A 22,993-nucleotide genomic window follows, 5' to 3' on the forward strand; every position below is an offset into this window, starting at 1 on the left:
GGATGACATTTCTCTATTTATTTGTTTTCTTTTAAAAAGATATTTATTTGGTAAGCTAGACATTTTTTTTTCAACTGAAATTTGGATTATTTTTTTTTTGAAACCTGGATTATTTTTCGCAATGGTTTGGATTATTTATTATATATTATCTGGCACATTTGTTATGGATGCGAGTTAAAAAACGTCAACAAAAATATTCTCACGTGTATCATTGTTATCACACAACAGTTGCTGTTTCTTAGATTAATTATTGATAAGGTAAATTTTTTACTATTAAACTCAACCTCTCGCATATAATACGTACCAACCGCTATCCTATGCCATCATGTTTCTGTTTACTGTTATAATTGTCCTTAGTGTAGTGTAGTTACTTTGTGAACTTTGTGATTAGTGAGCTGTCCGTACGGTAAAGTCAGAGCGTAGCCATCGATTAACTTGCCTGAGACATGAGCCTTCTAGGACGTGTAGCTTTTTTTTAGGTGTGTGCGAGCTCAAGGAAACGAAGTGATTCCATTGATTGACCTATTGAATACAACTCACGATCACGATTTGTTTTCTTATGTGGCCAAAGACTTGTCTTTTGACGTCAATTTTTGGCCAGTGGCCAGTGTCAGTGACAGGCCATACTAAACTATGGCCACGGTCAGAGTGAGGCCGAGGCTGAAGAAGCCAATTTGATCCCTCCTCTCAAGTAGAGGCAGTCACTTGTACTTTGACTGCACTGACACTGACAGAGAAGCCGCCGTCGTGCGTGATGAGAATTTCTGTTCCGAGTTTCAGTGAGATGAAATTACAGGTAATTGAGCACTTTGATAAAATTGTATTGTAGCGGCAAACCAGTTACCGGAGTTACCGTGTACGTAGATCCTGAAGCTAGGTGCCCGGTTACCATGTACATAGACACTGTCTTTTTGTTATTCCCAGACACATGTAGCAAATGGGCAGAAAAATTTTATGCAAAATGCCAAACTAGGCGTGAAAAATACCAAATATTATGAAAAAAATGCTAGTGGTTATTTGTGTCCCAAAACAGACAATATCAAGTGATATTTAACACAAGATGAAAGTAAATAGTGATCAGATGTCAAAACCAGCTTTTTAAAAAAAATATTTTAAAGCAAATGGATCAATGAAATTTCTTTTATCACTTTGATCTGAAAACGTCAAACTGGCAATTCGTCTATTTATTTTCAACCAGGAAGAAAGTGTTAATCATCAAATCTGTTCATAGTCCACCAACCATTTAGATTCTCACTACCTACCTACCTGTTAACTTTATTGATCTTCTTTTGTTTCTATAATTTGTTCATTCTGGCCACATTTTGGGGATATTGATGATGGCCGGGAATTTTTTTATTTCGCTGACAAATTCCTAGGCCAAGTTGTTGTTAGCTCCAAAACCGACATCACCTGTTCTTTTACTGTCTTCTTCTCACAAGACAATACAATTTATTATCACACGTCCACAGAACTATATCCAACAATATATTCGAATCAGAGATGAAAATAACTATCAAAACAAGGAAGCAAAGATGGTGGAAAATTATCTAGCTCATATATGAATTTTAAGATACATCGATAGCGGTGGGGATAGACAGCTCAGTTGGTTGGGCCACCTTTCATTTTACTCCTTTTAGCTGCACAGATTTGAATCCAATCGCACCCCCCCCCCCCCCCTTTTTTTTTTTTCTTTTTTTTTTTTCTTCCTATTTGGTGATCATTGTTTTCACTTTTGTTCCGAGCAAGAGTTTTTTAATCAGTTGAATTTTTTACTTCTCCGATAATATTATTTCATTATTTAATTTGCTCTAGATCTATTACTATTATTGTTTTTTTTTTTTCTCCTCTATCTTACACCATTTGGTCGCTCTCTGAATATTTCTGTTTGTTTTTTAATTATTTATTCTTTTTAGATACTTTTTGAGATCGGAGTGGGGACGAATATGACAATTTGCTAGAAAGGAACTGTGAGAGAGAGAGTTTAAAAAAAAAAAAAGAGGTGGGATGGATAGGACATTTATCCCTTGCAATGCTCTGTAAAAAGAAGACGGAATTAAAATTAAAAAATAAAAAAGTGGCGGAACCAGGATTCGAACCCACAACATCGATTCTGGTAAACCTTCCAGGGCAGACGACTTAACCATTCGACCATGACACCCGCTTCGAAGTCGACGTATATTGTGTATATGTAGTAACAACTGATTTATTGTTGGTTAATTTTATGTTTTTATAGATATTTTATTAACTTTCCTTATTTCTATGTGCATTTGGAAACATTCCATATTCTGGAATGTGGATAATTGTTTAAAAGGGCGGAGTTTCAAATATGTGTCTGGGAATAACCGATTTTCGTTATTCCCAGACAGGTGTCTGGGAATAACCAATTTTCGTTATTCCCAGACAGGTGTCTGGGATTAATCACAGCTTATTGTTTTCAGTAATTTTGTTTCAATTAAAAAATAAATGGCAAGTGTTAGGTATCATTTTAAAGGTCAGAAAATAAGCTTTATTTTCATATAAATCTTTTTCATGTCATGTATGAAAAGTATTGAAAAAATTAAGGATAAATGAAAATGGGAAAAAATATGAGGCTTTTGTCCCCAAAAAAGTGGGGTTGATGGCGGGTAAAATAAAATGAGCAATTTTGGTGAAATTTGGCAGAGATGTTCTTCAATTAATTGTCTATCGAGGTATGAAGTATAATTAAAACGTATCCATAATTTAAAAGTTCTTATAATTCAAGAATTGATAAATTTTTTATTTCATTAGCTTTCTGAGAAATATAATCAGGAATTAAGAACGAAATACACCGCTAGAAAGATTGTTTTGTGCCCTTTAAAATGATACCAAAATTAGTCACATAGGTTCACAAATAACGCCATGGTGACCAAAACAGTTAAAAGGGCCAAAAATAAAGTCTCAAAAAACGAGTTTCACCTTACAGTGAGCCTATCGGCGGATTGGAGTTATCAAAGTGCCTACATTCTGCACGACTCATATTCACATGTTCATAGTTCATGTAACTGTTACAATGAACATGACTGCTAAATTTAATTGTTTTCATATTTCATCCTCTGTTTGCTTCAGTAGTCATTTCCTGATTTATTTGATTATGGCATCACATTTTTGTGGTTCATTGCTCTTCAAAATGACATCTTAATCTGAATTTAATTTTGGTCATTTTCTGTAACATTATGATTCAAAATTGACTATTTCTAACTGCCTATTAGACATCATCTAAACTCTAAATTGTTTTGTTTGTTTGTTTGTTTTTAAGTAGGGTTTTACGGCGCTTGCAACACATTTAGGTTATATCAGCGCCACTAAACTCTAAATGAACAAACATGTCATGAATGTGATGTGCTTGTTTGGCTTGGGAAAATAGTTCTTCAGAGACAGAAAAGGCCCATAGTTTACACCTTAGTTTCTATAACACATGCAGACAATGACAATACCAACTGCTTGCTACTTTTTTGATAGAGAATACTAGTCTATCGTAGCTTTTTTCTAGATCTTACAATCTTACAAACTCAAATACCCAATCAGCGCTGGGTGGACAAGGCAAGGCGATCAGAAAAAATATCTCGACTGCACCTGGGATCAATACCAGTCCCGTTGGGTGAGAATTGAATACTCTACCAGCTGAACTATCACTATCAACTATCAAGACCCTGGTAGATTGCTAAGATTTTCACGTATGTACCTACATTTTCTTGTACTTCACAGGTTTCAATATTTGTATCATAAAATATCAACAAGATGGCCAAAATGAAACGAATGAGGCAAAAGCTGCACAATGTGGCCCAGCGGAAAAAAGAAAAACAACCCGAGGATGATCAAGAAATGAAAGATAACACAATGCCACCTCCTCCTGTAAGTACAGAATAATCCTTGTCAACAATATGTGCTGTTCCAACCGGGGTTATCAATACCTCAACCGTTTTGGATATTTTTTTTTTGAGCTAAGTGTATAAACAGACATTTATATCTTCAGACTATATAGTTAATCGCAATTCTGACTCTTCATTATTGCATACCTGCCGAATCTTAGGAATTTTTCATAATTTTACGAATTTTAGACAAATTTCTTGGCCAATTACGAAAATATGAAAATTGTGTGGAAAAATACGAATTTTAATTCTTGGTAATAATGATGATGATGATAATAATAATAATAATGATAATAAGTACTACTATTACTTAAATAATGATAATAATAATAATATTTATGGTGATAATAATAATAATAATAATAATAATAATAATAATAATAATGACTACAATAATAATTATGTACGATGATAATAATAATGATAACAATCATAAAGCATTTCTACAGCGCATAAGCATGGCGATGTAACGTTGAAATGATCATCAGTGTCAAATTGTGGTTGTTCCTTGTCAAATTACTAAAAATTGACTTAGAAATGACTAAATTTGAAGTTTTCAATTGGGTAGGTCTGCTATTGCTCAAATATCGATCCACCACTCTTCCTCAGGCCCTAAAAAGAAAGAAAAATAGCTAAATAAAATCAGGTGAATGCTCCTATTTGACTTTGCTATTTTTGGTGTTGCAACCCGTTGTTCATCATCCAGCTCTGCAAAGTATTATCCAAATGCAAACTTGACCCTTGGTTTACCTCACACTCGTGTTGGGCCTGTGAGTTGAGGAATGTTCCTGCCATTTTTAAGCTTTTACAAAAGGTTGACTCACTGTTTTCTTGACAATGACACAGTGGATGTGGTTACATTGCGCTGCGGCTATGTTGTCTAGTGGTTTGACACTGGCTTTCGGATTGGATGCTCCTGAGTTCGAGTCTCGCTCTGTGCATAGTTGAGTCCTTGGAAAAGGCTCTTTACTCACATTAAGTGGATTTTGCGCGATATAAATGCTCAAGTTACATTGCGGTGAATGAAATTTGCAGTTGTAAGTCTAAGTGGTGAAAAGGGGCTTTTGGAGACCTGCCTATTATACTAAGAATTGGATATTTTATACATTTATATGGAAAATGTGACCCTTTGCATGTAAAGGATTCTGCTTTTTGACTAGCAAATTAAAACAAGAAACAGAAAAATATCTAAATATAGATTATATCGTATAATCATAATATAACAGTTCAAACATACTGCTGTTTTGGGTCATTGCGGTATTGTGTGTTAGGGTGTCCCGTTTTAGCTGTTTGAAAAGTTGCAAGACACTGCCTCACATTGCCATTGATTGCTTATGCTGTCCCTTCTAAATTTTTCTGGCATGGTAGGTTTTTGTCGTAAATAATTGCTAAATATCACTCATTTGCATTGCCGCAACAAAATTTTTGTAAATTTTCAAGATTTTGTAAAGAAGAAAAAAAAAGAATTTTTTTTTTTTCCTTTTGATTTGATAGCTCGTGCAGAACGTGAAAGATAATTAATCAAGAGTAGTTTCTTTTTTATTATCCCATTTTCTTCCTTTTTACTGGCGCTGATTTAACCTAAATGTAGCAATGACTATCCCGCACAAATCTTTGGGCCTCTTTTTCGCTCACGAAATGCCCGAATTCGCGTCAAAATATGGGACGAAGCCGTTTCGTATATGCTATTTAAAAAAATTAATTACGACGTTGTTTATCAATGAATATGTCTGAAAGTTGTCACACAGTTAGAAAAATGGTCATTTTAGATTATGTCAAGCGACAAAACTCGTGCGATTAGCAGAAGACCGTTAAAAATAGATGTTTACTCTTTGGAGTAAAATATTTCTAAAACTACCGGGCGTGGAGGTTTTGTCGCTGACAAGGTAATACATGAGCATTTCTTCTTTTTGGTTGTAAAATTTCATATGAATATGACGAGTACTTTTCCCGTATTTTACAAAACACCATCCTAATTTGCTCTTCAAGTTTCAATCTTTTAATCCACTTATTACGCAAGATACAACCAAAGGTCGAAAAAAAATGCCGAAAAAGCGTCCCATATTTTCGCGTTTTTTTCCTCTTTGTGGGTGATCCAAATAAAGGACACCTTTGAAACTGCATAACTTGTTTATTTATGAATGGATTTTCAAAATTCAAAATTAATTTTACTCAGTGGAGATAGGGCTTTGATTTTAGACACAATTTTTCCTCAAAAAGAGAAAAAGACATTTTTCATAGTCATTGCTACTAAATGTGTTGCAATCGCCGTAAAACCCTTTAAAACAAACAAATGCCTTTCTCTTTTGTGAAATAATGATGGGTTTTTAGGAAAATTAATCGCAAATATTTACAGATTTTTTTTTCAAATCTTGTTGTTTTTGAGTTTTTGGCTTGCAGAATTTGGGATTTTTTTGTTTGTTGTTGCAAAAAAACTGCCATGTCGGATTGTTACAACTTATTTACACATTCCATGGTTTCTTGTAATCTCCCCACACCCCCAACCAGCCCCCAGCAGATCCCACAGCTCTTGGTGCCAGAGGAGATAATTTGTTTAAAGATGTTAATATCGGTTCCTTGGATTTAGTCACCCAGAAACTTCCAGACTTTGATGCCAGGAGTACAATAACCAGCAAGACTTTCAAGGGGATGAACCTCAGCAAAAAAAAAAAACGGAAACTGCGACACGAGGCGTGGATGGCCAGTATGTTAGCATTTATCTTTTGTTTTTTGTTTTTTTTTTTGTTTTTTTTTTGTTTTTGTTTACAACTGGTTGGCATGTTTGATGCTAGATGCATGCTATTATATTATGCAACTGTTGAAGTTATGGTTATGGGATTTTGTAAACTTATAATGTCCATGCATCAATTTGATCTTTTAATTTTGATTGTATTTCCTATTATATATTTATATTTGAAAAAAACATGGTATTTAAAGGACTTTTGACCTATGTAGCCCTTAATTGAGCTTTTATATAGAGCAATATTCATTAAACATGCACAAAGTGCCTTACAATGGGTCCCTGGTCAACAACAACACTTAACTCTCATGATTTTAATCAGATATTCTGGATAATTGTTGTCTTTTCATTCATCTTGATGACAAACTAGATATGTTCATGAAGAGATATAAGCTATATTTTAGTTCTGTCTTTATACACCTTGATGACAGACTAGGTTTGTTCATGAAGAGAAATAGACTTTAATATTGTAATTGCTGTATCGTCATTCATCTTGATGACATACCAGATTTGTTCATTTAAATGAAATTAAAAAAAAAATTTGAGCTTTTATATAGCACAATATCCACTAAATGTGCTCAAAGCACTTTACAAGGGATCTCTGGCCAAAGGCAACATTTAACATTTAGGACGGGACAAACGCCTGTTAGGTGATGTTACAATTCTTTTCGGACAGAGACAACACTGTACAGCCAGGTACTCATTTTACACCTGAGTACGGTGAGAGAATGCGAGTAAAGAGCCTTTTCCTAGGACTCAACTATGCACAGAGTGGGGCTCGAACCCAGGACCTTTCGATCTGAAAGTTAGTGTCATACCACTAGACCACATAGCTGCACAGACTTTAGTATTGTTATTGCTGTCTTTTCATTCATCTTGGTGACAGACTAGATTTGTTCATTTAGAGAAATAGATTATAATATTGTAATGTCTGTCTTTTCATTCATCTTGGTGACAGAAGGAATTAATTCATTTAGAGAAATAGACTATAATATGAATATTGTAATTCATCTTGATGACAGACTGGATTTGTTCATTTAACACAAAAAACCCATTTCAAAACAAACTTTGAAATTATTGCAAAGTGTCTATTCCCGGTTTGCTGTTCTGCTTTTTCTTCGTTTGTGATTGTGTGTGTCTAATAAACCAAGATTAAGAGAAATAGGCTATGTTTGTAATTTGTCCTTTCGTGTATCCACAGAAATAGATCATATTCAAACATCTGCCAAAAAAGCAAAAGTAGCAAAGAAAAAGGAACAAACTCCAATTATAGGAAACATAGATCCATTGATGGAGGCTTTACCTACCTTAGAATTGCTGATGAAGACAACGCCAAAACAAAGGTTGGTTGTCTATAGAATTTTAATTTTTAATTCATATGGTTGGATGTAAAATTTGTTGAACATTCATATTTTATTAATTTATTTTTTATCAATTTATTTTGTTGCTGAGGAGACTGGTCTCTTTAAGGTGGGCAATGATTGCTAGATTTCAGTCCCCTTTTTATTAACTACAGTAGGTCAACATGAGGTCTCTTCTTTTCTTTCTTTTTTTTTTTTTTTTTCTTTTTTGTTGCAGCCTGTCTTTGTCATGGAGAAGGATGACATTGGAGCCTTGAAGACAGAATTATATTATACTCACTACATTACTAAGGGCACCATTGGCCTCACTGAGAAAACTTCTTTATTAGTAGATGATATATTTGTAAAATCTGATCACCCTCCTTTCCTCCTCACTTTATTTATTAAGTGTGATTTGACTTTTCATTTTTCAGGGATGAAGATGCAGATGCTGTGACAAAAGTTAGATCAACCCAGCCTGAGAGGAAAAGGAAAAAGCAAATGTAATGCCTTGTTTTGTTTCATCCTTACAGTTTTTTTGTTTTGTTTGTTTGCTTTGTCTTCTCATCGTTGATTATTCTTTTTAGGTTTAAAATTTTAGTGGTCACTATACCATACTTTCAGTGCTTTCTTTTCAACGTCTTCTTTTCATATAATTTATAAATTTCATGATGTTTTTATAATTTGACCTGATTTTTAAATGAATTGATGTCATGTGATATCTGTTGCTCCAAGTCAAGTCAATTCTGAGTATTTGTATTGAATGATGGAGAGAGTTTGATGTTTTATTGAACATTACAGGGGTTGAAACGATGTCACATTTATGTTACCTGGGTGAAAACAGTAAGATGTGATGACGGAGTAAAATGAAGTGGTGTCTGCAGTCGATTGAAAAAAAAAATTTTTTGCTATGAAATTTCATTTTTCGTCGTCGTTTTCATCTGTGTTTCAATGTATGATAGCATAAGTCTTGACAACCAATTATATCTTCTTCATCATCATCATCGTCGTCGTTATCATCACTAACACTTGAAAGTTTTACAGTTCTTTTATTTTGTATCATTTCCAGGAAGAAAGACCTTAATGTCTTCCGTCAAGTTTACAAACATCCGTTGTATAAGGAAGACGCCAGACGGACCATCACAGAACATTTGAAGATTGCTATAGGGAAGGAGGTCATATAAAACTCTGTTATTACAATTATTTTTTTGGATAAAAATGTGTAAATTTCATATTTATCCTTTTTATTCTTTTCTTTCTTCCTTTTTTTTTTTTATGTTTGTTTGTGTGTGTAGATAGGTATAGAGAATAGATTTTAGTCATGATCTCAAATATGAAAAACTCTGCATATGCAGACGTCCTTAGTCTAGATTATAAAACTTCGTAAGGGGCTCGTAATTTTTTATTTTGTGCTGAAGTCGTTGAAGATAAGCATTGTATAAATTTTGAATTGACGACTGTTATTGTTGTATTATATAATTATTTATAAATCCAATAAATAAACAAGAAGTTGAAGATTAAACGCACACAACTATACATAATACACTATGTATACAACAGTTTCTACGTAACAGGCTTTTGTGCAAACCCTTCTTGAAACACGTCTTCAATCTCTTTAATTAGGTGTGGAGAGCGTAATTTTTTTTTAAAAATACATAAAAAAGGTTAATATAAATGGATTCTTCTTGATAAATCATGAAAATAGCAATTTAAATTTTGAAGATTGGACAACAAATAAAGTTTTTGTGAGGTTTCAAAGTTTTGAATATTTCGCATACCCGCAAAATCGTGCTGTGGTGCGATTTTCAATTGACGACACACAAAAAAACTGCATTCCCAAAACTGGAAATATGCTTTTTTCATGAATTTCATAACATTGTGTGACAAATCACCCAACATCATAGTCATTACTTGTGTATTTGTCACAGAACAAGACCACAAAGTTGACAAAAATTCACAAAATTAACATTTCAAACATTTTATTGTCAAATACCAATATTCAAGTTAACACAAAAAAATAAAATGTACTTGCATGTGGTCAAAATTATATATATGAATTCAAAAACATGCAGAGATTTAGGTTAATTTTTTTCACACATCTCATATCATAAATGGTAATGTTACTGACGCTTCAAAGCTCAAAACGGAGAAATGTGAGAAGATCAAAGGAATTTGGCTTCGTGCCGAAAACCATGATTACAAAAGCGCTCATAAAAACTGAACTACTGAAGGTACAAGGAAAAGCAAGATACCAAATAAAACTTCAATTTAAGCACTTTACAATGGAAACATAGATTTAGCACTAAATTTGAAATAAAATGCATTAAAAAGAAGACATAAGTAAAATTTATGACTCAAATAGATAATTCTATGCCAAAATATTTTACGAAATATGTTCGTAAAATAAGTACCAATTAATGTACATGCAAACCAAAGACATCATATCAAAGCTTATTTCATGCAGTATTTAATGACATTATTATTGTAATAATTAAACCCTATTGCCTTTACCAATATGATTATGAAAGTAAAATTTACAACTCAAATTCAAGAGCGTACTTCCAATGAACCTAGACACAAAAATCATCGTAAATTAAAAACCTACTGGTGTACATACAAAGCAAAGACATCATATTAAAGCTTGTTTTATGCACTATATAATGATGTTATTAAAATAATGAAACCTGATCGCCTTCACCAATATGAGTACAAAAGTAAAATTTATGACTCAAAGAACATACTACCGATGTAAATAATTTTTGCATCACATCGGAAGTATGTTCTAGAATTTGAGTTATAAATTTTACTTCTGTACTCATATTGATGAAGGCATTCAGGTTTAAATATTTCAATAGCACCATTGAAGAGTGATAAAATAAGCTTTAATATGATGTCTTTGCTTTGTATGTACACCAGTAATAATTCAACAACTATCACTATCATCTTCCTCATCATTACTGTCACTGTCACTCAAGTCACTGTCACTGTCACTCAAGTCACTGTCACTGTCATACTCCACACCCAAGTGGTTGCACAAGCTAGTGAGGAGAGTATGTTTGTTTCCAGTTAGTTTAAGATCTTTAGCACCCATGTGATACTTTCGAAATCGTATCTGAGTTTTGAGGTTTTCTATTGCCCTTGGTTGGCTCATCAATTTGTGAAGCTCTACTTTTGTTGTGCACAATCCACCTTGGTGTATAATTTCCGTTAAAAGTGCCAATTCTTTTTCTTTATCAGCAATAGCTTTTTTCTCCTTTATTCTTTCATTCTCCTCAATTTTCCTTTTTTTTGTTCCCTAATGGCCTTCACTGTCTCGTTTTTTCTTTTTAATGATTTCCCATGTTTTTTTCCAGCTTCCATCGATCTTTTCTTTACTGTTGGTGACATATTATCTAGAAATGAAGAGACATTGTTATGCTTGCACATACTTAATGTGCTTCTCAAATGAGTTGCAGCAGTTCTACGTCTTGACATGTCATAGTCAAGATCACCAAACACCCTCTCTCCGACAAGATTTGTAAGCGGGCAAGTATCTAAAAACATTTGCAGGTCATCTGGCAACGTATCTCCATAGACACCACCTGGAAGAAAATCTAAAAGCTGTCGGTCCGGGACTGTCAAACATCTCTTAGCTATCATCCTAAATACACTTGTGGTAAGATCTTTGTGACAGGCATCTGAATTAACAAAGGTAGTTGTTAACTCCGTGGAAACTTTAAATTCATTTCCAAACAAGGGAATTTCATCATTGAGTTTATCTAGGTCAAAATTCTCAGAGGTCCATTTTTCCAGTTTAAGCTTCATTGCTTGTACATGCTTCGGAAGGGTGTATTGCTGTTCATTAGCTTCCAGTATAGGGTGGTCAAATGAACAGCAAGTAAGGCGATTGCAGCAACAAAAGACATGATGTGTTTGTCTTCAAGGTCATATATCACACTCAATAGTTTGCGGTTGGAATGTGTGACTCTGTGCATAAGGAAATGAAGGGCATGTTTGTGGTGATAAAGCAAGGCAATAGAGTTTTCAAAAGTGTTGTTGAACCTGTTTGACCTGTGTGATGTAAAAATTGAGTTTGTTCTTGTAGAGTCGCACTGTGCCAGCCATTCCTCTCTGCAGCCATTTTTCTCGTCACCTCTGGGGCCAAGGACATCAGCACACGTTCGTATCAAACGACTTGTGGAAGTTTCGTCACTTTTAAAATTTACAAAAGTTTGATGTCGATCCCTACCAAGTTTGTGATTCAAGAGCAAGATGAGATCATTTTCTTTATCCCGAACAGCTTTATCCGTTTCCTCTGCCAAACCAATGAGGAAATGAGCATTACAATAGAGGAAGTGGATTTCCGCATCTTCACCTAAAATTGACTTTTTGTAATCTAACATTTTGCGATTAAATGCTTTCATATTCACTGCCCGATCACTCATTAATGCTTGCATTTTTGTGATAATTTCCATCAAAATGTTAGATTTGTCATCATCATTTGCTTGACAGTAGACATCGGAAAGTTCATCAAATAGGTCCACACTTTTTTCTAGCAGGGTATCAGCCTTGTCATCAAGTAATTCAGAAAAACTGTGTAGCTCCAGAATTAAGTACTATGTGGTGCTCCATGAAATGTTTTTTTTGTCTTGATGTACCATCTGTGGCATACGTGAAATGACTACTCTCCATAATTTTGGTAACAATCTGCTGCTTCGCAATGTGATTTGCTTCATCCATAAAATTGAGACATGTTTTGGGACATGGTAGATCTTTTAGGTCTATAATTTTATTGAAGAGATGCTTTGCCACTAAGATGACAGCCTTTGATGCCTGAGTTCCAGCAACATTAGCCTTCCCTTGTAGAGCCATATATAGTTGTCGAATGTTGTCAGTATACTTAGTGGTTTTATTTTTCTTGTCTTTCAAATACAAGGTCTCTTCTTCTGTGATGTCATTGAGAGCATACAGCAAGTTCTCGTTTTCCTCAGCTTTAGCAGTTTTCTCTCTCTTGTATTTGTTCTTGAGATCTTGCTCCAATTTCAGTTTTTTGGACTGTTCCACTTTCATAACCTTTAATTTTTTATTAATCTTTGAATTACACTCTGAAAGATCATTGACCTGTCTTTCCAAACTTTCTATGGTCTTTTTCATTTCCATGTTTCTCTTATAATAGAGCTTCGAATTCTTCATTTCCTCCAAGGTGCTTTCTAAGAGTGCGACTTTCTTCTTGAGATCTGTCACCATCGCTAGTTTGGGCTTCATCTCTAGTATGTCAGAAGCAATCTCACCATACACTTCGTTGAATTTGTGTCTCAGATCTGTTTGCTTATTTTTCCGATTTGTGACTTGCATACAATATAATTTTTGGCAACTTCATTATCCGAAAGCATTGAGCATAATATTTATAACACTGTCAAGGCATTGATTGGAATCACACCCAGTGGAGCTATTTCCTTTATTTCAGATCTTTGGTTTGGCAGTATTTCTGATAAGGAGTTAACATTGAGGAGCGGATTAATAGATAAACTTGATAGGGGTAATATGGTTCTTGCAGATAGGGGTTTTACATCACTAGAATCAGAGTTTGCTAAGAAAGACATCACTTTAATAACACCAACTTTTCTTAAAGACAATTTCCTGTGAGTGAAAGATCTAGCAATAAAAACATTTCATCACACCGAGTACATGTTGAAAGGGCAATAGCAAGTAAAATTGCATAGGAATGCGCAGACAAAATAAATCTGATCAATATTTTTTTAAGCAAGAGAAATCTAAAATTCTAAAACCAAGAGTTCATTGACTTCCAAATTAAAAAAAAATAATTTAATAATTATATCTTTGGATTGGATCGAACCAGTGACTCTGGATCGAACTAATCTTGCACGAAGTGGAAATCAGGGTATGGCCCATGTCATGGTATGGTGCATAGATCGCACCGGTAGTCTGTGGTATGGTGTGTCAGCAGAGCCCATCGCAGACTTGAAGATGAAGCATTCAAATTCAGAGACCAATAACTTTAAAAAAAATCATCTAAACAGCTAAATTAATATAATTGAATATATTATTAGAAGTCAAGAGTTAATCAATCTCGCCTTTCCATCCTTGTTTATAATAACATAAACAATGTAGACTGGTCTTTTTCATCTCCGCCTTCACTTTGGCCTTGATAAGAAAACCAGCATCCCGCTCGTTGAAACCGATATCTGAGACAAAGCCATCCTTGAAAAGACTTTGTCCCTTAATTAGGACAAAATTATAATTGTTATCACAACCGTGAACGATGTTTAACAATTCACAGTAATTTAAAAGATTTACTAACGTGAAATTCACAAGCCTAAGCGGTGAAGAAATAATACTCGTTAGCTAATTCTATTATTATCAGAGATGATACTGACAACATTAAACCCTGCATTTAAATTATAACAGTTTTAACAACAGCTAGTGTGGTTTCATGAAGAACACAATAATGAGAACCTCACCGTATTATCTTTAGAAATTCAACATTTGATGAGATAGGATTCTCGTTTTTTTTTCATTTCAGCCTTCCATCTGGCTCGAAATTCGAAACCTTCACTGTTTTTGTCTTTGTCCGGTTTGAAATGAATTGATGCCACGAACTGCTAAGAACACAGAGATTCTCCTTTTGATAGTTTGTGCCGTTAATTGTTGTTGGTTTTGTGGACTTGATCTGGAAGATCACAATATTTTAGAACACTTGAAAATTCAAAATCTCCTATGAAACAAGGCATGAATTTTAAACAAAAGTAGCCACAGATAAGGTCTACACGCGTCTTTTTAAAGCTGGCAGCCATTTTGATCATGTCATGCTGACGGAAGACGCGTGTTGTCGCCTTCCTTTGTGAATCAATCACATTATAAACTCCAAAGATTCCTATTTAATTAAACACATTTTTTTTTTTTTGCATAACCAGAATACACTATATATAAGCCATCCTCACCAGAGCCAACACAACACTACACGTGTTAAAATAAATCTACGTCCTATGAAACAAAGATGAATATTTTAGTTTAACGAGAGCAACGTTTTGGTCCTCTCTCCTCCTCCGTCCAAACGCAAATTGCCAAGATTATTGGTTAATTCTGAGGACTGAAATTTTACTCAATTTCCACCCCTGAACACATGACAAATCTCAAAAACAACTATGGGCCCTTCAACCCATAACGTTGACAAAACCATTGGCTTGGCTCGCCAATCTTCCAAAATAACACCACCCTTTCATCTCATTCATTCCTATTGCAATTTCACAGGAAATTTGATCAGGGGTAAATCCCGTGGAGACAACAGATAACATTTAGTAGATTGCCTCCTCCATGACTAACAACAATATACAGTCTTGAACCGTACCAAGGTTTTGGTGATATGGACGCTTGATGCCGTCTCATTGCGGTTAGGACATGTGTGTTTGGATTGATCCATTGTCAACTAGAAATTTATGCTTAAACCAAAGTCATTTCGCTACAGAGATATAATGTTACACCAGATATTTCTCCTGCCATCATAGAGGCGTTGTCAGCACTAAAACTTATGCAGGTTGGTTTCAGGCTGTGTTTGTGAGGTAATTTTCTTACTTCCTTGTTATTGACAATCGTTAACCCTAGGCATACTTCGATATTTTGCATACACCATGTACTCCGTATTCCATTTTTTGGGTCATACTTTTATATAGGGAAAGTATTCGTGTTCCACTTTTTGGGTCATACTTTTTATATAGAAAACTATTTATATCATTTTGTTGTTAGTGAATCAATTTTGATTATATACCCAGAATGATCTATAAGCTGTTTATAACAATAAATGACTGAATAAAAGAAGACGCAAGTACGGTTAAAAATGGAATATATTTATTTCAAATGTACAAATGATGATCATTAGTCACAATTTTTGCAAACGGCAACAGTTTTGGCGACATGTTCCTTGCACATGAAGTTTTTGCACTGGGCACATTTGATTGTGCCCTTCTTGTTTGACTTCCAGTCGCACAGACCACAGCGTCCTCTTTTCTTGGCTTCGGTGGAAGCAGATGCAGGTCCTTCCTCTATTGACAGTCCCATGTCCTGCAAGCAAGCTCTCATAACATCCCTTAGGCCCCTGGATGCTTTGACTAATACTAATACTTGGTATCTGGAGTGGAGATCAGAATAAAGACAACAGGGAGTTATGCTCTATTTTTATTACTAGAATGATCTTCTGTGCATTCAAGAAATATCTGACTTAACCTAGTACGCTCCAAATTTGTAGAGCGCTTTCAATCAGATAATAGAAGTACGCTGCTAGGGAGAATTAAGCCTGTCAATCTTAGTTTACGAGTGGTAACATGTTCAGAATCACGACTACAAATATTATGTGTCTTGGATGTTAAATTTGGAGGTACCGTCATAGTGGTGAGGTTGTCCTTGTAAAAAAATGTAAAAGTTAAAAGCGCCTTACTGGCTTCACTTGGTGTTCTAATTGTAACATGTGCCCACCAAATAATGTACATAACCATGTATCGGAAATCTACAGAAATAGGTAGTATACAAACTACTTACCTTCTTAGCATTTGGAACCGCATTTAATCTTTTGCCACACTCCTAATGAAGTCTGCTCTTTTATGGGTGGTGGAGAGTGGGTCATTTGGATTCTTTTCTCTGTAGACTGCGCCTGCTGCGACAGTGCTGGTGTCAAGCATGTTGTAGAATAAAACCATAGGCCACCGTTTTGTCTGAAAAGGGATGTAAAGAGATGGATTTTAGATATTTAATATTAGATTAATATGAAACCTTACACTGAAAGGTACAAAAAGGTAAAATGATAAAGAAAGAAAGGAAGATAAATATGAATATTTTAAAAATTTACATTACCAGTACACTAATTTCTAAAAATTTCAGCACTCTGCCCCTTCCTCATTCGCGCGCACAAACACTCTCTATATCACTCACACACATACACTAACACTTTTTCTCTCTCTCCACCCCCTCTCCCTCCCATTTGTTAGTCATATCAATTTATAGGCTTTAGTGGATTAGTTACATAATTGTTCAAAGAGATAAAAATGTATAAATTATAATTACCTGTCTCTTGGTGGTGAAATTCAGGTACATCTGATCCATAGTGTCAACCCGGCATTTGGTGGCATTGTCGTCCATGACCATCAGCGGCTTCCTTTTTTCTCCCGGAAGAACCTCTGGCTGCTTGTGCATGGACGAGAGGAAGACGACGTTTTTGTTCTTATGTCTTTGGTAGCTGAGAATGCATTGTTCATCAGTGAACCCAAACAAGGAATCATTAAGTTTCAACTTCTTTTTAGCCTTCAGCAGGGAGGAAACGTTTATTCCTTCGAACAGTCCCAACAATGGTAGTCCTTTTTTGGAGGAGCTTTTCGGCTAAGGCTGTGTCCATAAAAAAGTTGTCCATGGTGATATTCTTGCCTTTGTTTACATATGGCAATGACAATTCCATAACAGCATGGCCTTGACCGTGTCCTTCGTTATGTACAGTCCCGCTCATAGGTTATGTGACGTCACGGGCGCCGGCCCAGAACGAAGCGAGCGGAGAAGCAAGCGAGAGAGAGAGAGAAAGAGGCGAAGTGGTAGTGTGTCAGTAGTAATTTATGTAGGTATGCATATTAGTTCTTTGAGTGTGTTCGTGCGTGTGTTAAAATTTTTAGTCTGTTGTGTTTTGTTTGTTTGTTGTTGTTTATTTGTTTACTAAATCTTCAACCATATACGTGAATCTATTATTTAGCTAATGAACAGCTGATCCTTCTCATCTGAGTTACTGAATAATAATTCAGCTGCGGGCTTTGAACCGCCATAGGCTATGCACAAAATACTGAATCAACAACAAAAACAATAAGAACAAAACAATCTCCACACCAACATCAAAACGGTGTAAATGCAAATTTAAAAAAAAGAAGTGCGAAACTTATAGGACAAAATTAAATGGTAAATTTGTTGTACCAGCCAACTAGATAAATAAACTTGCGACTCTTCTTATTGTGTGCATTTCCTAAGGCCCATTAAAAAGATCTTGGTTGTAATAATATGTCATAATTAATAGTACTTGGGTCCATTCTGGTGAACATCATAAAAGGAAAAACTGCCTGGCACATCTTTTGCCTAAGCTCAATAAGGTCTTCAAAAAATAATTCCTGGTAGGTATTAGACATCTATATCCTTTTGGTGAATGTTTTTAACTTTCTTGTACTGTCATTTCCTTCTCTATCTGACAATTTCTTAGAGTAATTGTTGAGTAAAATATTGATTGTGGGTTTCAATGCTTTCTTCAGGGTTTCCTCCAGACTTGTTTCACACGACTCACAATTAAACCAGTGAAATCCTTTTCTATTCAGGTGACTCAGTGTCAGCTCCGTCATGACACGTCTTTGGTTCTTACATCTTAAAAATCTATCCTCGGTTTCTTTATTCCCAATGATCACTTGAAATATCATGAAAATAATTGTGACAATGTCCAAAACGGTTTGCGATGGCCAGACTAGTCCTCCTCTGTCAAGAGTTTGAAGATAACAGTAATTGTCGTCGAGCTCCAGATTCAACCTTTTCTCTTGAACTATAATTTCAGACCTGCACATTTCACAGGATGTCGTTTTACATAATTTTGATGCTGCGTAACCAGCAATAAAAACAAGAACTTGGGACTGTTGAGGTGTAATGTCAATGCTCTCACATTCTTGAAGGCAATTTAAAAAAGAATCAAATTCGTTGTTACTTGATTGGATGTCTAAAGAAGAATCAGTGTGTATGGTGTCTGTCAAATCTTTCAAAGCGATCGTTCCTTTTGATGCAGATACAAGGGTCAATACACTCATCAGTTTTAACTTTTTCTCACCTTCTAATACTTGTCTTACTGATACATGATAATTGGATCCACTAAGCTGGCGATACTGACTAAAACGAAATTCGAGATTGTCTGTTTGAAACTTTCCAAGGAGAATGTATCGAAAATTTTTATTAGTGAGCAAATGTTGACAAAGCTCAATAATAGACTTGATGGTATGTGTCAAAGCAAACATGGTCTCATTAGAAAGGCATCCTGCTCTTGGTCTGGATAGCGAAGATTCATCCCAAGCCTCAAGCCAGTTAACAACATCAGAGAGAAAATTGACATTCTTGTCATCCATCTGTCTAATGGGTTGACAATCATCATTTCGAAGTCGAACATATTTCATGGGGTGTTTTACATTAAGAATGGTCCACAGTTTGGAAATAATATTGATGAATTCGATTGTTCCTTTTGTGTCCACATTCCACTCTTCCTCGTAATGACTGAGGGCCACAGCATTCCTGACATCAAAAACTTTCATCATGAGATTGACATTTTGCCTCTCTGTATTTGTGGGGTACATAGATTTGTTATTGAGTGCAGGGGCTAACTTTACTGGTGATGATTTTTCTGTGTTGTAGAGTTTACGTAAATGATAAAATGCAGCTCGCATCGTCTTGTCGTGCTGTGTAAAAGAAGGCAAAATAAATGTTTTCTCTGCATCTAACTGAGAAAGCCAGTTGTTTCTAATGCATTTCAATAAATGGACTGAATCGTAAAGAAAAAATAATTTCTGGGATGGATCATCTGGATGTGGAATCCATGGCTTCAATGTTTTTCCACACATTGAAGTAAAGCAGTTTCTATTTATTCTGTTGTTGTCGGATATAAGGCAAATGACAGTGAAGCCGACCTTGTGGAGCATTGACAATACACGACATGTATACATTTGGAGTGTGTCAGCGTTGATATTCTTCACTGGAACAATAGCAGCGACATCTTTATTTTTTGAAAAATAAGATGCCAACATAAAAACTTGGACAGTTGAGGCCTCAGTTGATGATTGGTTTAATGCCATGCCCTCCATCTTTCCACCAGTGTATGATATATTGTGAGCAACATGAATTTCATCAATCATTAAAATGACAGTCCGTTCTTCTTCTCTCAGATTTTGACATTTTTGTTGTAAGTAATTAACATGGTTTGGCTCACAGTTGATTCCACTTCCTACGTTAAAAACAGAGGAAAGTTTTCTCAAGTATGAAATACTGAGCAGTGTTAATAGATTATTTCTGATAAGAGAATATGTAGAGGATGATGATGCATACATTTGAAATGCAAAGAGTAAAGTATCACATGAATATCTCTTCTGATGAGAAAAGCATAACTTTAGCTGGTCCATCAAAAACAGGAGCTTTTTCTTTAGACATATTTCTTCTTCGTCAATTTCATCAAGACTGGAACACGTTTCATACAAGGCATCGATATGGATTTCAATTTTCTTCATGTTGTTATCGACTGAACTTGAAGACGAAAAGTGTGACATTAAATTTTCAAACTGTGACCATCTTTCAAGAATGCAAGGCAAACGTCCAAAAATCCATTTTAGTTTTTTATCAGGTATTCGAACTGAAAGTCAAAAAGGGGGAAAAACAAACAACTAGAACCGATTTTCTTTGCAGAAAAATAGTGACAAATAAAGAAATGAGCTATGTAACACATTATATTATAATATCTTAACTATCATTTCTCATACTCTTCCCCCATTGTACAATTAAATACTAAAATAGAGAAAGCCTTTATAATTACAGAGGAACGACAAAGATATATCATAACGAATGGCAACCATTGTTGTTGTTACTCCATGCCACTTGGAAATGGAATGCGAGATCAAACTTAGGTTTGGCAAAAGTACTATCACAAACGTCATATTCAAAAAGGTTGTATTGAAATTAAAGTCAACTTATGACAATGATTTGATAAACTGACTTCATGGGCTCTAATTCGATGGTTCAGACGGGCTAGTTTTTGTCACCCTTTTTTACTACAGCCATTTTTACTAAACTTAGTTTTGGCAAAAGTACTATCACAAACGTCATATTCAAAAAGGTTGTATTGAAATTAAAGTCAACTTATGACAATGATTTGATAAACTGACTTCATGGGCTCTAATTCGATGGTTCAGACGGGCTAGTTTTTGTCACCCTTTTTTACTACAGCCATTTTTACTAATCACTTTAACTCTCTTAAACTTCCATGTATTCATGGGAAATATCCTTACGGATATTAAACTATAACTTATTCAAAGAAATTATTACCTCCATTATCAGTGAAGACTTCAACTTGAAGATTGGAGTGAATTCTAATTGAAGACTTTAGAACAGGAGGGGTCTCACTATTGACAATTGAGGTGTCGTGAATGTAGTAAAAGCTGATGTATTCCAGTCCTGTGCTGTCCTTACAGATCCTGTTAATCCAGTTTTCTTTAGAATATTTTTTCAGGTTTTCTGTAAAGTCTGAGAATGTTTTGATTGTGTCCATCTCGATCCAGTCAATATAGGATTGTTCATTCCTTCTTTCCTCTTCAGCACGCCTGTCGTCTGGTTTTCTCCTTTTGGGGGGAGGTTCAGATGACAAATAGGCCGGACAATTAGGGAATATTGAGGGGTACGCATCACTCGTAAGTTTTGGTAATTGTCTTTCAACAGACAAAATACTACCGTCGGGTCGTGTCACAGAATCAACTTTAATAATAAATTTTTCTATGAAATGTTTAGCACATACAACAGAACGTTTACTGGGAAGAAATCGTCTCTGGGAATTTTTTTTGAGCCACAACTGTTTTCTGTCAGTATCTACAGGAAATCTAAATACAGACACATTCTCAGTCTCACCACGATAATTACTCCGACATCCAGGCACACAACACTTATCCGGCATTGTTGAACAAATTGATAATAATATCTCAATAACAAAACACTTGCATTTGTAACGGAGTCATGGATGAGGTGTGATGAGGTTTACCTTACTTTGTTTTTGAGCTCCAAGCCATAACAGGACGCCAATCAGCCCTCGTATCTCTATATCATCTGTATTTTTCCATGATACGCCTTTCTGTCTCTTTCCTTCCTCATTTGTATATTTTACTATGACTTTTACCATGTCATCACTTATAAATAGATTAAATATCTCTGCTGGGCTGGAAGCATTCTGAGTGTTAGGGATTCGATTCTTGGGAAGAGTCACAACATTAGCCCTCACAGTTTGGGCATTTGGTGCCACAGGGGTACTTCTCCATTATGTTCCTTCTTTTCCTGTATAATATCTTGTTCTAACTACATCTCCATCAATTAGCTCTTCAGTGATGGAAGAGTTGGGGCCAGGATCATTGCAATCACTATCACTGTCACTACTACATCTAGATCTAGTTTCACTATCACTATCATCACTCAAAGGGACAAACTCCTCCTCATCACAGTGTAGTAACTACCGTGATTGCCAGAACTCGGTATTCTGGCTGTAGGACTCCATGGTTAGGATGGGTCCAGATGGCCGGTGAATCACGGAATTACTGAGTTAAAACTAGATATTAAATAGATAATGTTAAAGTATAAAAATATAGGTTAAGAAAAGGTCTGTAAGTGTGAGTTTGTAAAGGAGTAGGTGTAGAGAGTCTGTTGAGTGTAGAGCTTGAAGTGTCCAGAAGTAAGTGTGCAGTAGGTAAGTGTCGTAAGTAAGCGTACAGTAGGTAAGAGTCGTAGGTAAGTCTATGTATGGAGAGGTCCACTCGGCTTTATATGGGCCGGGTCAGCTCGGGACGAGGCAGAGCGGAAGTAGGAATGACCATTGCCAAGGTCACTAGCTGTACAATTGTTTACGGCTAGAGATCCCTACAACAGCTTCACTCCTTTGATCAGCATCCTCTTCTTCTCTGTCACTATGTATTTCACTTTCATTATCACCTTCATTCCCAACTCCTTGTTGAACAAAATCAAAAATATTTCTGCAAGAACCATGCCTAGATTATTGTCTTGACGCCATTGTTGTTGTTTCTAAATCAAACATGATAAAGAGGCTACTTCCTACTAAGTGACCTCTGACCCCACTATAAAAAAGTATGACCCAAAAAGTGGAACACGAAGTATGAAGTGCAGTATGCTGTTTTTTCCCCTCTTATTGAGTATGACCCAAAAAGTGGAACACGAAGTATGACTTGATTATTTATTTATTTTTGTTAATTTCTCTTAAGTATAAAATC

At 35.3% G+C, this 22,993-nt stretch overlaps 1 protein-coding gene and 1 long non-coding RNA gene across 3 annotated transcripts; one reads left to right on the forward strand and one right to left on the reverse strand.

The window, feature by feature from the left end:
• The first annotated feature begins 99 nt into the window (after positions 1-99).
• LOC144959104 (uncharacterized) lies at positions 100-22,733 on the forward strand. Of its 2 annotated transcripts, none has more exons than XM_078891524.1 (6): positions 100-258; positions 3,727-3,873; positions 6,399-6,594; positions 7,832-7,973; positions 8,405-8,473; positions 9,040-22,733. In XM_078891524.1, the coding sequence occupies exons 2-6, from the start codon at positions 3,760-3,762 to the stop codon at positions 9,152-9,154; spliced, it is 636 nt and encodes a 211-aa protein (XP_078747650.1). In that variant the 5' UTR covers positions 100-258; positions 3,727-3,759; the 3' UTR covers positions 9,155-22,733. The 2 variants fall into 2 exon arrangements, with proteins under 2 accessions (XP_078747650.1, XP_078747652.1); XM_078891526.1 differs by lacking the exon at positions 100-258 and adding an exon at positions 711-796 and having other exon boundaries at positions 9,040-10,300.
• LOC144959105 (uncharacterized) lies at positions 16,526-17,153 on the reverse strand. The gene is made up of 2 exons (XR_013642561.1): positions 17,025-17,153; positions 16,526-16,675 (listed from the first exon to the last, which is right to left on the reverse strand). It is a non-coding gene; the product is annotated as an uncharacterized LOC144959105 (long non-coding RNA).
• Positions 22,734-22,993: the final 260 nt, after the last annotated feature.

This window comes from Berghia stephanieae, chromosome 13 (genome assembly GCF_034508935.2).
Source record: "Berghia stephanieae isolate SIO BIC M18660-M18661 chromosome 13, UCSD_Bste_1.3, whole genome shotgun sequence".
NCBI lineage: Eukaryota > Metazoa > Mollusca > Gastropoda > Nudibranchia > Aeolidiidae > Berghia > Berghia stephanieae.